Raw genomic sequence first — 16,757 nt, 5'->3', positions numbered from 1 at the left:
CTGACATTGAAACTAATCCTTTTTTCATCTTATTATACAAGTCTATTTGCAATTATTATGTTATGTGATTAAAACTAATAATCTTTTTAGGGACTCTGTTTTGACTTCTTTTCTACCTTTTTCCTCCTTTATTCTTTATGTTTAGTCCATATCACTCAATCCCACACTATGGAATCCATGTCTTTTACCTACAAGCACTCTTCCACCTCTGTCAGTATTGCCACTAAGCCTTCCAGTTCTCGCATGCTTCTCGATTCTGATTCTGACTCAGAAGAAGAACCTATGTCTTGTTCTCACAGCCCTACAGAAGTTGATAGCACAGGTGACATCCCTGAGATGTGCTCGGTGTTGTCTTTATTGCTCCCTTTTTTTTATTTCAAAACTAACATTTACTAATACATTACTTTAAAAAAATGGCAGTAAGCAATGTAATTACATGTAAAATTTACATGAAGCAATTGGCTTCTTTTATCTAAATGTTTATAGATGCTCAATGCCATTTATAAAACACTATTTTTATTAAAGCATTGAATAAATCCTTATTCCTTATTGTCTTGATCTTAAGGATGACTTTGCCCAGTATCTTCAGCTATCTGCATGACCCTAAGATACCAGAAAGTCAAATCTTTGTGTTTCAGTGAAGTGTTGAGATATGTCAACCCTCACACTCTAAATATACATCGCTTGGTCCTAGAAATTCAGTCTTCTGAATGTTAACTCTTTTTTTTTCCCTTACATTGAATCTTATATTCAATTCTTTTTTGGTAAGGCAAACAAAATTTATTTAAATTTGTTTTTCCTGATGCATAAAGAATATAATGAAATTATACGGCTCTGGTAAAACAGAACTTAGTTTTATTAGTTCTGTACTCTTTCTATATGACTACACTGTCTTGAATAACATTTCTGCCTGGTGTTAATGTCAGAGATGGGATTTTCTAATTACATTCATATTTCTGTATTTTACATGGGGCACTTCTAAGTTGTGAATGTCTTTCAATCAATGGCAGAACTTGTTTTGAAGTACTGACATTATTTCCTCAAACTAGAGTAAAGCATAATGCCTGTCTTCTGCTTATTTCATTCTCTGCTAAAAGAATCACTAAGTATTTATATAATTTTTCCTTTTTAGCTGTTGCTGTGGTATGTGCATGGTTTTATTTTGTTCTAAAGTACAGTCATGTCTAAACTAGGACTATTTTCTAACAGCAGATTGGAGATAGGATGTTGTGGGGTTTTATTTCTTCCTGGTTCTTACAAACGTACTGTGAAAATTTTGGAATATTCTTCGAGTCTCTGTAGACATAACAGAAATTCTACGAATATCTGATCGTTGTTTGTTAACCATACATTAAATGTGAGCACAAGTCTGCCAATGCCACCTCTTGAGAAAGAAAATAGCTTTTCTTTAATGTTCTTTAATGGTTTAATAGTTGTCAATATTAATGGCTTCAGAATTTTTAACTCATAGAGGGAAGGGGAAAATTCCTTCCCACACTGGATAGAAACTTTTATATATAGGGGTACTGTGAAAAATAGTGTCAAAGACTACAAGATACTACGTGTTACCGAGCGCATGGGAAGTTTGATTTGCCAGGGAATTTAACCTGACAGGCTTTTGGTTACTACTGAAATGTGTACATCAAACAACAGCAGAGGAGATAATGCTGTAGACAGATGTCAGAATCATACCGTATCGTAGAATATAGAATCACAGGATGGCCTGGGTTGAACAGGACCACAATGATCATCTAGTTTCAACCCCCCTGCTATATGCAGGGTCCCCAGCCACCAGACCAGGCTGCCCAGAGCCACATCCAGCCTGGCCTCGAATGCCTCCAGGGATGGGGCATCTGACTGTTGTGATGCGTAGTATTAAATATCACAAGAAAGGGCAGTTGAATTTAGGCAAGGCCTAGGGCTTAGACAAAAATTACTTACTTTGGAATAGAAATTCTAGGAGATTTACGCACAATTAGAAATATGGAGAAATTCATAGTGAAAAAAAAAAAAAGATATGAATTAGAATATAAAACTTCTGAATTTTTACTCCGAGTAGAGAGGTTTATTTATAGGTTTATTAGTGGTGGTACTTTGCTCTGTTGTGTCTTTTATATATAACTGAATGTTGTGTGGCCTACTAATATCTTTAGACAACATTCTTCTAAGTCTTAAAGGTTGACAGACTTTTTAAAAAGTCTTCAGAAATAACAGTAATAATGATTAAGGGAATGTGTGTGGTATCACTGCAAGTTTGCTCTTCCCCTTCTTCCTCATACCTGCTAGTTTATTGTAATCACATTGTTTGTTACTGGGGGGGAATACACAATTGATTTCTGAAAATTTACTGTGATAAACTCTGCAAGATGTTATATGTTCTCAGCTTTGCTCTGTTACACTTTTATTGATCTTCAGTACATATTTTTAAATGCACAGTAGGCTCAAAAAGAATGTTTTGTGAATACTTATGTTCTTCATTGTATGTTTTGTTTTGTTTTGTTTTGTTCTTCCAGAATCAAGATTGGAAGGCTGGTTATCGCTACCTGTTCGAAATAACACTAAAAAATTTGGTTGGGTTAAAAAGGTAAACAATAATAATACAACAATTTTCTTTTTAAAATCTCTTTATTGTTCCATGTGTAGTTTGGATTTTATTTTCACTGCAGATTTTCAGCGCTTTCACATTGTTCAATACATATTCTTGTAATTACTTAAATGTATAGTATAAAAGTATAGTAGCTTATATAGCTATGTCTGAGAGTTCCAGGAGTTGGACCAGATGAATTTCAGAAGTCCTTTCCAACCTAAGCCATTCTCTGAACGTGTAATTCTGTTAAGGCATTTTTTTGTCCTACCAGAGTTGAAAACAGCTGCTTACAGTCTTCAGACATATGTATGTTCTTAACAGCATTATGTAGCTAGAACTCATTATAGACTGGGAACATGCTTTTCACAAATTCCTTGTTTAAGAGAGAAAACTAACGACTGTGCATCTACTCTGTGCAATCCTCACTTGCTGATTGCTTTTCAGCAGCCTTTTTGGTGTTCTTTACCCAAAGAGTAACCTATGCAGTTTTATATCAGTTTGCTCTGTCAAACTGTTCATTCTGGATAAAGTTCTAGAAATTTGAAGTCTTATGGGTACCTGATTTTCTGATCTTTGTGAGTGTGATGCCTATTAGTTGTGAGCTGCACATGTAAAATAGGCATCCTAAGACAATAATTATTGTTGCTCTGAGAGAAAATTAAATTTGTAAATTAGAAACTAAAAGTTTTTGAGTTAATCTCTCCCTTACTTTCATTTTGATCTCCTCACAGATGCTTACATTTGTTTAAGTACCAACTAATGTGACAATGTAAAGTAATGCATCAGGTAGTAAAATTTCACAGTGCAGTGAATTTACTGACAAAGTATGGAGTCAAGATACAGTACTACTATTATGCTTTTAGCTACCGTTTAATAAAACTAGAAAAATATTGCTGTGACATCTCTGATGTGATGAGTTGGATTATAATGTGTGTTTTATCCTTTTCTGCATCCTAACAGTATGTAATTGTAAGCAGTAAGAAGATCCTGTTCTATGACAGCGAACAAGATAAAGAACAATCCAATCCCTATATGGTATTAGACATAGAGTGAGTATTATCACACAAGAGTGCTTCCTCTGATTTGCAGGTGGATTTTGTCAGAAAGGCCTTTTAGAAAGATCTGATCTTGGAGCACAGTGCCAGTTGGAGTGTACTTTTGCAGTTAGCTCTGTTTAGATGTTTGTTAGCCAACATAGAACGCTGAACTGGCATAAGGGAACTGCTTCCACCAACTAAGCTAGACATATCTCATAAACACAGTGTAGCAAGAAATGTTAAGAAATCTGTACCTGAGAGGCTATAGTTTTCAGTGTTCGTACATTTTCACTACAACGCATGCTTATAAGTGGGTTATATAATTAATTTATTTCCTTAACAAATACAGATTTTGGCTATTTGAAGGTTGGAGTCTGAGCAGAGGATTGTGTTAGAAAGCTCCCAGCAATCACTAAAGTCACCTTTTCATTGCTATCATTTTTTTCATAACTACAGCTGTATATTTGTGACTTGTGTTTATTTAGGGCTTGGAAATCCATGTGCAGGACTGAAAGACAGGATTATTGATTGTATATTGATAACATTAATTTTTGTATTTATTGAAATAATTTCTTACAGCAAACTATTCCATGTCCGACCAGTCACCCAGACTGATGTGTACAGAGCAGATGCCAAGGAAATTCCAAGGATATTCCAGGTATTCGATAATAAATTCATGTTTATAGTGTAACAAACATTGCATATCATATTTTCAAACATATTCCTCTAACTTTGTCTAATGGAAGCTTTTACTACAAAATTGTTGAAAATATTCATTCTAGTGTTATTCTTTGGTTTTTCTAATTCAGGAATTATTCTGAATATGTGTTTGTAATAAAGAAATAATGAGATTATTTTGCTTTAATTCTAGATTCTATATGCTAATGAAGGAGAGAGCAAAAAGGAGCAGGAATTTCCAGTGGAGCCTATGGGAGAGAAGTCAAATTATATTTGTCACAAAGGACATGAGTTTATACCTACTCTTTATCACTTTCCAACCAATTGTGAAGCTTGTATGAAGCCTCTTTGGCATATGTTTAAACCTCCTCCTGCTCTAGAATGTCGCCGTTGCCATATCAAATGTCACAAAGATCATATGGATAAAAAAGAAGAGATTATAGCACCTTGCAAAGGTAATTAGCAGATATTTGAATATGCGTATAGTTGCTGGAGTCGCAAGGCATGCTAATATATCACAGGATCCTAGTCTGTGACATCAACTAAACTTAAAGAGGTAGGTTTTTCTTCAATGGGTATGTAGCTGTCAAATTTTCTGAAGGTGTCTACAAGAGGATCAGCTCACTGTTGTGAATGAACACCATATGGGTGGATAGGTTCATACCTGCTGTGTTGTCAGCATCACACAAGAAAGCATGGTAGAGCATGGTTGTTGTAAGACTGCTTACACTGTTGTGCAGCATTGCTGAGTGAAGTGATAGTGGGTTTTAGGAAATGGATGATATTTAGTGAAATTTTTGATGTGGGGAACATTTTTAGAAAAACAACAATTAATACTAATTTTTATTTGAAAAACTCTTACTACAGTGTATTACGATATTTCAACGGCGAAGAATCTACTACTGTTAGCTAATTCTACAGAAGAACAGCAAAAATGGGTGAGCCGACTGGTAAAAAAAATACCCAAGAAACCTCCAGCACCAGACCCCTTTGCTAGATCTTCTCCCAGAACTTCTATGAAGGTACAGCCAAACCAGTCCATCAGACGACCAAGTCGACAGCTTCCTCCAAACAAACCAAGGTAACACAAGAGCTGCTATATATTTTATTGTTCAAAACATTTTACTGTAATTAATGTGATATATGTTGATATCAGTGGTTGACAACAATGTTGGGAACCACTGATACGTAATCTAGTATGTCATCTTCTGTAAACCTCATTTAAGTAATAAGAACCATCATTATGTTTGTTTACTCGTTCAAAGGACATTGCACTATCTTTTATTTAGCCTACCATTACTGATAGCGTATATTACTACTGTTCCTGTGAACTAGAAGCTGGTAGGGAAAATGAGGCTTAGATATGTGAAGTCATTTAAGAGGGTTTTGAGGTTTTTAAGGATACAAAACTGTATCTGATTAAAAGTTAAGCTATGACATTAAGTACTTGTCATTCTAATGAACCTTGGAGAGAACTGGGCGCCTTCAAAAGGCAATCTAGAAGAGCTTACGCATAGCAAAAGAATGCATGTCTTTTCTTTCTTGCTGGGTGGTTTGAAGGAATGTGTTTGAATTCCTGCCCCATTCTAATGTTAGAAACATCACTGAGAATTTTTGTGTTAGAGTTTGATTCATCTGACCAAATGTATGTATCTGTGTCTAACTCTGCTTATGGAGTCATACATAGGAAGAGTTGTTTGTAAGATTGAATTTGTGTTATCCTAATAAAAAGGAGAAAGTAGAAAGTGAGCATAGAGCGCTCTTCAACACATACAGCAAAAAGTTATTCAGATGAATCTCTCTTTTGCATCTATGCCCATGCAGGTTCTACAGTGTGGTGCCATTTTCTGCACTGGTAGACATCTGTCTGAATGTCACTCATTCTTTTTGAAAGAGAGCACGTAGACGTGAAGTGATGGTCACCATTTGGTCAAATACCTAAAACACTTGCCAAAGGGTGGGAGAGCTGGTTTCAGCTCCTTTCTCAGCCCAGAAATACTCATGCTCATGTCTCATGTTTCCTAAAAGAGTAGTCTTATCGTCATGTTCCTCTCACGTGGGAAATAAATGTCCATAAAAAACAGTGTTCTATTATTGGATTAGTTTTAAGGAGCAAAATCCTATGCTGTAGCCATAGAAGTGATAACATTTAGCAGGTGTAGCATTTAAGTGATTGCACAGTATTCTGGACTTTTTCAGTTTGCTGTTTTCATCGCCTAGAATACTGCTGGGTTTGTTAAAGAGGAAAGAACAGTTAAGATTATGAAGTTAATACTTGGTTGTATTAATTTCCAGTTTTTGACACCCTGTGTAAATTTTGATCTATCTGCCTTTCTTTTCTTTGTTGCCATATAACAACAGCAATGGACTGTTCAACAAAGGCTTATTTTTTATTATTGTTACTGTTTTTCACCTTTGCACCTTTGAGAGATAACTTGGGAGTGATAGTTTTGGTCTTGTTTCTGTGATCAGACTATCACCAATATCTGAGCTGGCTGCTTGAAAACAGGGTTAGGTGAGTCACCAGAATTGCAATGGGGAATGCAGTGTAATCATGCTCCACTGTATTGTGATGCTATTGTAATCACAAAACAGCTCTATGTAGGAAGATTTGGATATTTAAAAAAAAGTGAAGTAGAATTTAATGTATGGTAATGCATAGTGAAAGGACTCAAAGCAACATAACTTTCCTCCTAATTTCTGTGTTATCAGATCTTTGATTATTTACTTCACATACTTAAAAAGAAAGTCTGACCTTATAATTTGAATTTTAAATGATTTCTTTTTTTTTAATTCTATCCACGAAAGTGAAAAATTTAATTATTCCGTTTTAGGGAATGATTATTGAAGGGATTCTTAGTGTAAAACTAGCCAAAATAGCAGTAATTGGATTGAAGCACAAATCAATGAAACATTATTCATGGCAACCTGAAGGACAAGTAAAACTATGCTTCTGTATTTTTATATTCTGGTTGGTTAGCATTATTCTGTTTCTTATTACTGACATATAAAAGGTATTTAATAAATTCTGATTCTTTTTCCATAGCTATCCTTAATTGCTCAGAAAGAAATTTTTCTTGTTACACCATCCTTATTTCAATCTTCATGATTTTTTTTTACTAAACGCTTTCATATCAGTACCTAGTCTTCCCATTCTTTTTATTGTGATCCTCCTCCATTCAGCAGGTGATTCTTTTTTTCTTCATTTCCTTCTATCCATATATTTTCTATCTGTATATTTCATATTTCATGATGGTGGGAGAAGGAGGATGGATACATTGGTGTGTAAACAATTTTATGGATGTAGTTAAACTTTTCAAATTACCTTTTCACATGTACCTGGCAGCTCAGAAGTTACAGGTGGAAAATTGTAATTCCATGAGGTCATCTAGCCTTAATGCAGGTTTGTCAAACCTGTGGAAATTTGCATGAATGTAAATACTTTTAATTAGAAACCACATACCTAAAAATCATTGTTGGGGCTATAACCAATTACATCTGGTCTTCCATGAGGTTTCCATTTTCCATTATGAAGATTACTGAGAATGAAAACCTAATTGCCAGCTAAATGAGTAGCTGGGGACAAGCTGGAGGTGAGCAACAGATTTAGGGAAGAGATTTCACTCCTCTGTTCTCCAGTAGTATGTGGTGAGATACTGCTGCAGATACTTCAAAGAGGACTTTTACCAGCTGTGGAAAGTTCAGCAGAGACCACCAGGATGGTCAAGGCTGGAGTAGTTGCCCTGTGAAGAGAAGGCGGGTAAGCTGGGCTTGCTCAGCCTGGATGAGGGCTTGCTCTGGGAAACATACTAGGCCTGTGGAGAGATTCCAGCTGGAGACAAGCAAAGGCTTTTTCCCAGTGACGACAGTCAGGGAGAGACAGATGGCTATTGGGGCTGGGTGGGCTCCGGCCTCATGATAGAATGGCTTGGGTTGGAAGGGACCTCACAGCCCACTCACCCAACCCCTGCCATGGGCTGGCTGCCCCCCACCAGCTCAGGCTGCCCAGGACCCACCCAACCCAGCCTTGAGTGCCTGTGGGGATGGGGCACCCACAGCTCTCTGGGCAGCTGTGCCAGGGCCTCACTGCCCTCTGAGCAACGAATTTTCTCCTAACCTAAATCTCCCATTCCCCCTAGTCCTATCACAGTCAGACCATGTAAAAAGTCATTCTCCCTCCTGCTTATGACTTCCCTTGAAGTACTGGAAGGCCACAGTGAGGTGCTGGAGTTTTTCAAGACCTAACTGCAAAAAAATCCAGAGGGCCTGGGCTGACGTTTGGAAGTTTAATTTAAGTGTAATAACTTTAAAAGCTGAAAAGCCATTGAAAACTGAAATCTGCTTTGTTTAAAGGATGCAATTAACTGAACTAAACACTGTAGTTATATTTAAAAAAAAAAAAAAAAAGCTTTTCTTTAGAGTACGGTTTCTATCTCTGCTTCATATAGGTGGCATGTAATCCTGACTTCAATCCTGAGTTCACTGGAAAAATGACCAGATTGAGTTTCATTTCCTGTCCATTATGGAGTTAGTACTTTAGATGTTCATCTGAAATCCTTCTATAGTAGCAGAAAGATGAATGCCTCTAGACAATGATTCATCCCATCCCAGCATAAGTGCCTAAAATAAGTGAAATGACTCATTTGCTGAAATAATATGTTCTCCATTCTGTAGGAGCATGGGCAGTGATGCATAGAGAACAAGTTGACACATCCTCTTTTTTGGCATAGCCTAAGTAAAAGTAATGGGGCTATAGGACATCTGTCTAGGGTGATCTCATTGTATTTAGGATAAATGGCAAAATTCCACTGTATTTGTGAGCTCAGGTGACACTTCTATTCGGTGTTCTATTCAACAACCAGATTACTCAGTTTTATTAAAAAGACATAGATCTGAAAGGGATGGTAGGTGAGCATAAAGCTGCATGTTAGTCAACAGAACTGCAGCAAAACAGAAAGCTAATTTTATGAAATGTGTGCGTTGGTCTTTCCTACTGAAATTTTGGGGGAGAACAAGCAATACGGTAAGTGTTCTGTAGAATTTAATTATTTGTGTGATTAATCTCCTTTGAATACAATATTTGTGGCTCCCCAAACAGTAATTGAATGTTCATACTCCATAGCAGGCAGAGGAAGGAGCCTATCTATGTTAAGACAGTTATTTTAAAAGTTACAGTGATAATAAATGGAATTTTGAAGCTTCTTGTAGGAGTGTGACACACGTTAAACATCAAACCCTCCTGTTGCAGATTACTTGATCTGGCATTTAAAGACTGGGATTGGTCATTTGATGATGTTGATGATATTGATGATGATGATGATGATGACGATGTTTTTGATTTCTGAAGAAGTATAAGGGGTAAATCTAAATAGTGAGGAATGGATTTGTTTGCCTTTGAATACAGCATGCTATGTTGGATTTTGTTTCTCAAAGCAGAGAAAAGTACAAGATCTCATTTTGAGATTTTACACAGTAAAAATGAGATTCTGTTTCGTGGTGTCAAATTTTTTTAGAGGAGTCATTTTCATTAAAATGGTGTTTTTGCCTTTTCAGTGTTCTTATTTTTCTAATTTTAGACCTTTGTTCAAAATTCATGTCTGCCTGCCCCAAAGGAAAGTATCTCTTGTTGTCAGAGTAGTAGTTCATCTGTAATGCTAATGCTGCTAACCTCTGCAAACAATTACTGAAGGCTAAAAGGGAGGTTGTAACAGTTGGAATTTACCTAAAATACAATTGCTATTTACAAAATAATTTTTTTCTTAAGCTTTTAACCTGAATTGATGCGTCCACGGCTAGCAGACATGAAATCACAGTTCTGCATTTTGCTTTTTCTACCTGTGTTATGAAGTGAATTTGACTTGGCTTTCCTTTGCAGTGCTGTGCTTTTTGGGTACCTAACAACGCGTTATAAAACTATGTAAACAAACAGGCTTTGCAGCTTCTGTGGTGCGGTTTCTTTGACTGCTTTAGAAAAGATGCAGCTGTGCTCTTGATCTAATTTGTCCCATGGCTTACCTTAAAAACACAGTGTGAATGTACTTGGACTTTACCCTCGTATATTACAAGGGGGATTAATTGTTTTGGGCTCGTAATGCGTAAGGTTGTACTATACTTAAGTACTATGATGCTGTTGAATGCAGAGGAATGACTTTTTCCCAAGCTTACTGATAAGGTCATCTCAAAAGGAGGATTCTGAGGAAATGTGTTTTTGTCACACATTCATTCACTGCATGTACTGACCAAACTTTCTGCTTCTTTTCCAGCTAACTGCTTTCCATGAACGCAGACGCAACTCAAGGTGATAATTTTCTTCCTGTTACAGCAAGACTGAAACATATCCCAAAATATATTAAAAATATATATTTTCCTGAGAGATTGTGCTATATATATCAGAGGTTTACATTTTTGCTGCAATATAAATTACTAATCTCTGAGGGTTTTCCTGTATTCCCCCAAGTGACTGATCAAACGAGGAATGGCTGGTAAATAGTAAAAGGATATGTTAGGTAACCTTTTAAATTCTGTTCCACAAAAGCTTTCTCAGCAAGACACATACACTACATTTCATAAAAGGACTGAGAATGAATATTTAAACTGAAGAAAGTGACTTTTCAGCTTTCATAAAGATGCCACCAGCATGCCTGCGAGAACAGGAGGACGATCCATCGTAGTGATATAGACTGCATCTGTAAGAAGTGACCATTATACTGTGTATATATATTGTACTGTAATACTGCAAGAGGGTTTTAAAAATCTTTCCACTTTATTTTTTTATGCTTATTAATCAGATACCGTTACTTATTGCAGTTGCAACTATGCACTTGTATAAAGCCATAATGTTGAAGTTTATATCATTCATACATGTCTATCAAAAGCTGCATGTCAGTGTTCAGCAGCTAGTTCAAAGTATATGCTAGTTTCAGCTGCGTCATCACGGGCAGTCCTGTTTTACCTGTCTAATTGCCTTAATTTAATTTTTTTTTTTCGAGTTTTTTTTTTTTTTTTGGCCCATTCTCTGTATTTAAGGAAAAAGGTTTACCAGCTCTTAGGATGCAATTTTGCTTTGTGGCAGAAAAAATAGTGCACTATTTTTACACCTAGTAGGTATATCAATGTCAACTTACTTTGAATGTATATCGACTGGTTTTGAGGGTGGAGACGTGTTGGTTACAAAAACAATGTCTGATAAGAATGGACTTACTAGACCATGTGCTTATACATGTAACTGCTCATCCAGCCCTTCTTACAAACCTCAATATAGTTATTGACTTATATTAACCCTCATTAAGTGCTATGAAAACTTCATTTTGCCTTGTTTTTGCATACTCTCCTAGACGTGTGTTTATTTCTGGAAGAAAAGAAAAAAAGAATCTGTGATTATTTTTTACATTTCACAACACAACACCCAAGAAGTGTCACAAACTTTAAAGAAAACTAATACATACTGTAGATGTATTTTAAAGTTTTAAATCTGGTTCTCTAGCACATAGCTGTAGGCATAGATAAATATTTCAGTAGTGTGTTTTGAGAACTGATAGCTGGGAATAAAGGGCCTCAGAGGCACTTAATTGGACTTTTTTTTTTTTTTACTTGGGAGTTGTACAAAAAATAGAGTTTATGTGGATTCATTCATGATGCGTTCATCATTATCCCAGAAAATGCATGTTTTATACAACTGCAGTATGCTATGTTCAACATATTGACAGTAAAAAATGTAGTCTCCTATTTGGTCTCTTTATATATATAAATATATATATATATTTAAAATATATATATATATATAAACTATTGTGTGGGAGTGCAGTAATTTAAAATATGATCTAACACTTCAATGAAGGAGGACATTTCACTTTAAAATTTTGTTTGTTTGTTTTTGTTTTTTTTTAAAGAGTGTTGAAATGTTTGGAAGGATAGGACCATGATTTATTTAACACTATCATGAATGGTGGACTTGGAAACACTGAAATACTGAAAATGAATAAATATATTTGCATTTTGTAACTGCAGTTCAGCTTAACAGAGCCAGAATGTATTCAGTCTTCTATTTATGCACTCGCAAAGTAAAACATTGTTTGTGAGTTCTTAAATCCAGACCTAAATCTTTCGTATCATTATCTTTAGGTATTATAACCCAACGCACAGCTACAGTGTTTTTTCCCTGCTTGTTTGGATTTACAGAAGTGCGGTATATTTTTAGGTCAAGCAGATTTGCGTAGAGTACAACATTAAAAATGTATACAGTAAAACTGTTTCCATTCACTGAATGCATAAATATTTTATATATAAAAAAAATGTTACATTGTGGGAAGTTCTATCCTTTTCTGAATTGGAGATTATATATATATTTTTAAATAAACTATTTGAGTAAGGTAAAATAGTTCCTGAACTTGACAAGCTGGTAATTAATTGAAGTATTGAAACACATAGGCAACTACTGCAGCAGATATGGGAAAGGCAAAGCCAAGCAGAGGCCGTGTGGAGAAGGGCATACTCTGTGGAGTTGGTTTGCAGCCCATCCTGTACCAGGTTGGATCTGTTGCACTTCCTCTGCATGTCTTGCCCTCATCTATTGTGAATGCCTGCAGTCCTGTCGTGCCTGGTATTTTAGGAACTGTACATCATAAGGTATTTACTAGCTGCAGTTTATACATTCTGTACTTATAGAAATAGTTACTAGCTACACATACAGCAGGCTGTATTGAGAAGCTATTGTAGAATGATAGGGGCTGAAATGGACACAGGTTTGCTGGTTGGACCTCTCCCACAAAGCAAGTCCTCCTTAGAAGGGGGACCTCGAGACCTGGTCTCTTGGGTTTCCAGTGCCTCTAGGGATGAAAGTACTGTAGCATTCCTCAGCTCTCCTACATGCAGTTGTGTCCCAAAAGGAACAAACATGTGGGCAATGTTGAGCTGTAACGTGGAGGTCATTTGGCCAATGGTATGATGTGAATGGCCTTTGTTTTGTACTCAGGACAGAAAAGCCAGAGCAGTTTTTCTGTCCCTCTCACGTGTCAGAGCTTTCATTTGCTGATCTGTGGACTGAAAGGACCCCATTAATATTAGTTCCTGGAGGTTGCAGTGTCTCCCTATTGTCTTGTAGGAATCATTTAAAACTGAGAGAAGAATATCAGGGACTGGCTGTTTCATACGGTTTATTTTTGTAACAGGGCTGTTGCAGAAATTGAACGTTTTTATGGCCTGGCTGATTTTATCTATGAAAATTATTTTATTGCAAGTCCTGTTGTTTCACAAGAGTATACAGACACAGCCAAGTATACAGCCAAGCTGCAGATTAACCTTCTGGAAGGCTCAAACTGGGAGCCGGCAGCTCAAGACATACACAGAGAAGTTGCTATTTGGTTTCCATCCAGGAGCTCATCAGCACAGAAGCTGGACAAGAAGCCCCCATCTGAGCAGCATGTCAGCTGTCACAAAGGCCTTCCTGAAAATAGATTTCCATGTCTGTCCTGGTTGTGTGCTGCACTTCCATAGTTCCAGTGGCTCCTGCCAAAAGCTCAGCCCCTTACAGCGACAACAGATCGAGCACCAAACATACATGCAACAGAACTCAGAACTTCCTGCACTTCTTACCATGGCTGATGCTGAATCTAAAACATGATATAAACCGTAGTTCTTCCACGGATTTGGAAACACAGAAACTGAAGTACTTTGACAGTCAGCAAATGTATAGAGTCACTGATGTTTCACTGCAGGTGTCTGGATCTTTTACCACCTCTTGAAGATGCTGGATGTTTGGCAGGCACTCAGCGGCTCTCTTGGGTCAACATGGCCAGAAGGTTCCTGCTGGACACAGTGTGCTTTCTGTGCTTAGTTTCTCAAGAATGTTCATTAGGAGTGTGAGCATTTGTAATGTAATCTTGCAATGACACTATAAGCTGCTTCAGTGATCATCAGTGTCCCGTGGAGGTTTGCATATTGCTTTGAAATATCTCTCACAAGAATGGGAAAGAGTTTTCATTTGAATCTGTTTAAAAGATGTTGACAGAGCAGTTCTGAAACTAACTCATGCTCTTAGTTAAAGTTACCTATGAAGCAGGTGATATACCCAGACATGCCCACACGAGCCTACTGAGGTGTATGAGGCAGAAAAGAACGCTGTCTAAATGCTGCTGGCATAGTTTGTTCCAGAACTACTGCAGTGAATGAGAGAGCTCACCATAAACTGTAGCTCCAAGATGCCTGTGAGGAGTAGGCCTTACTACAAAGTTTGGGGTTTAGAATCTTTACCCCTTCGTAGGCAGGAAGTAGTGTTTGATCAGGATAAGAAAGGCACGTTACATTCTGATACTTGCTATTGCAAGCATGCCACAAGATTTGATCAGTACTGCTCTTGCTCCACTGATCTTACAGAAACCATGAGATTTAAGTGATCTTTCAAAATGAAAGACACGGTGAATGAACTGCTGCACGAGGGAGCAAAATTATGAAGTCTTTAAGTGTATGCAATCCTGTATATCTAACGAACTCTGGAAGGACGCATCTTCAACCTGCAAAGGAAGGGCAGAGAGCAGCAATTCTGTGTCCCTGTGGCCTTTTTTAGGTTGCTGGGAGGAACGACAGAAATGCCTTCTCACAGCTTGGTGGAATCTGTATGTAGTCACTCAAAGGTGAAAAAGGGTAACATAAAAAATGCTTTGCACAAGCTCAGTTTATGCTTCAATAGAGCCCTGACCATGTAAATTACACAACAGGGCACTGAGGTATAGAAAGCATGCTCTTCCATTTACACCTCTGGTATGGCGTGAGACAGGTCAGCACTTTGGTACTGCTGACTGAAGCCTCCAAAAGCAGAAATAGTCTACATCCCAAAGAGGGCATGTGCACTGAGGATTTCCAGTTACAACAAGGTGGGAAGTAAAATTGGTTTTTTAGTATGGAGCCATGTTACTATTCAATTTTAATCATTATTAGCTGGATCTTCTTGCCACACTGAGACTAGTGCAGGTTCTGCCCTTTTATTTCCGGAATGCTTGACGGATAAAACGAGATTTCAGCCCTGTTCAAGTGCTCTTCCTGTGAATAAATAATACCACATAATATAAGGAAGCACTTGTTTAGTCTACTCACAGTGTAAGCTAGCTCTGCTGAGCTGGATAAATTCCAGCCTCAACAACAGAAAAACAGGACACAAATAAAATTATGAGAAATATTTAAATTGTATTTAGGATATCCCCTTAAATTTCATCAAGAGCATTACACAGGAACATTATGTCTGTATTTTACCTCCAAACCAAAGCTTGGAACATTTCCAAGAAGGATTTTTGCCCCAAACCACTACCAAGGGAGGATGGACTGGTTGATGTCCTGGAGGTGTCTGTCTGCTATCAGGCAGCAAAGGCTGAGCTCTGTCAAGGCTCAGCTCTGTCCCTGCTGAGGTCTCAGCAATAGCATCCAGCATGTGGTGAACTGGCAGGTCCTCAGGGTACTGTTTGTCGTGGCTCTTGAGAGTCTATCTGACCTCAGCAGCCCTTATCTCTGAGAAATCAAGCTCAAAATCAAGCAAATTCTAACTGAAATCAAGAATTTAATAACACATGATTCTAAGGTGGTTGGGTTTTTTTGTTTTGTTCCCTGTCCACCAGCCTGCTCCTTTCTCCCATTTTGTTGGATTGCATTGGCAGGACCCGGTTGAGAAGCAGCTACACACACACGTAAGCCAGCAGAAGAGGTTCCAGGACAGGGAGCCGAGTGCTCAAATGCAAGGAAACACATCTGTGCCTGTGTGATCACTGATGACAATTCAGAAACAGGCTTTTGGGAAAAGTAACCATACCCATCTTCCACTGTTGATACATCCCTTCTTTTAGAATTGCAACCTGTTCTCTGCAGTCACATCCTTGTTCTGCTTTTGGGCAGCGGGTCTCACGATAAGTGCCTCCTCTGACATACTGCTAAAGAGAGCTTTGTTGCTGAATGCATGTTGTAGCTTAACCACTTAAGCATAGTTAACACAGAATCATGGTTCATAAAGTCACAGCTGGAGAGACTTGGGACTGCACTCAAATTTCATTGGCCTGTACTAGATTCAAATTTAGTATTGTTGGGGGCAAGACAACTCATACTTCTCGTAAGCCCTGGTAGGTCCCACACTTTCCAAGCAAGGGAAAGCAATTTTACCCTGTGAACGTGTTGACACCTGATGTGAGCAGATGCAGTGTGGGTGATTCAGCGCTTCAACAGGATCTGTGCATGGAGAATTACTTTCACTCCTGTGGATAGAAGTTGCTTACTGCCTTTCAAACAATAAACAGACCTGAGCTGCTTTCCCTGTTCGCTTTGGACGAGCTGCCGCACTGTGCAGTGAACAACTTGCTTGCACCCACCCCAATAACCACTGAGTGACAAGTTTAACAAGATTTATCCTCCCCTTCTCTTTTGACTAAAGCTATTGCCTTTAATCCAGCTACTTGAGAAGATTATGGTTTACAGATAGA

The 16,757-nt window shown here is 37.6% G+C and overlaps 1 protein-coding gene across 3 annotated transcripts in view; it reads left to right on the top strand.

Moving 5' to 3' along the window:
- The window catches only part of ROCK2 (Rho associated coiled-coil containing protein kinase 2), a 94,242-nt gene extending 81,934 nt beyond the window's left edge, over positions 1–12,308 (top strand). Inside the window, exons 27-34 of one of the 3 annotated variants that reach the window (XM_085218019.1) lie at positions 146–322; positions 2,514–2,584; positions 3,548–3,636; positions 4,204–4,282; positions 4,496–4,757; positions 5,170–5,383; positions 9,551–9,660; positions 10,566–12,308. In XM_085218019.1, coding sequence (XP_085074145.1) covers positions 146–322; positions 2,514–2,584; positions 3,548–3,636; positions 4,204–4,282; positions 4,496–4,757; positions 5,170–5,383; positions 9,551–9,647 — 989 coding nt within the window. In that variant the 3' untranslated portion in view covers positions 9,648–9,660; positions 10,566–12,308. The remainder of the gene's footprint in view (positions 1–145; positions 323–2,513; positions 2,585–3,547; positions 3,637–4,203; positions 4,283–4,495; positions 4,758–5,169; positions 5,384–9,550; positions 9,661–10,565) is intronic. The other 2 variants (XM_085218017.1, XM_085218018.1) reach the window with 2 other exon arrangements.
- The last annotated feature ends 4,449 nt before the right edge of the window (positions 12,309–16,757 follow it).

Source organism: Meleagris gallopavo, chromosome 2 (assembly GCF_905368555.1).
Source record: "Meleagris gallopavo chromosome 2, MGAL_WU_HG_1.1, whole genome shotgun sequence".
Lineage (NCBI taxonomy): Eukaryota > Metazoa > Chordata > Aves > Galliformes > Phasianidae > Meleagris > Meleagris gallopavo.
Note: the sequence above shows the minus strand (reverse complement) of the source record. Positions and strands in the feature narration are given on the sequence as shown.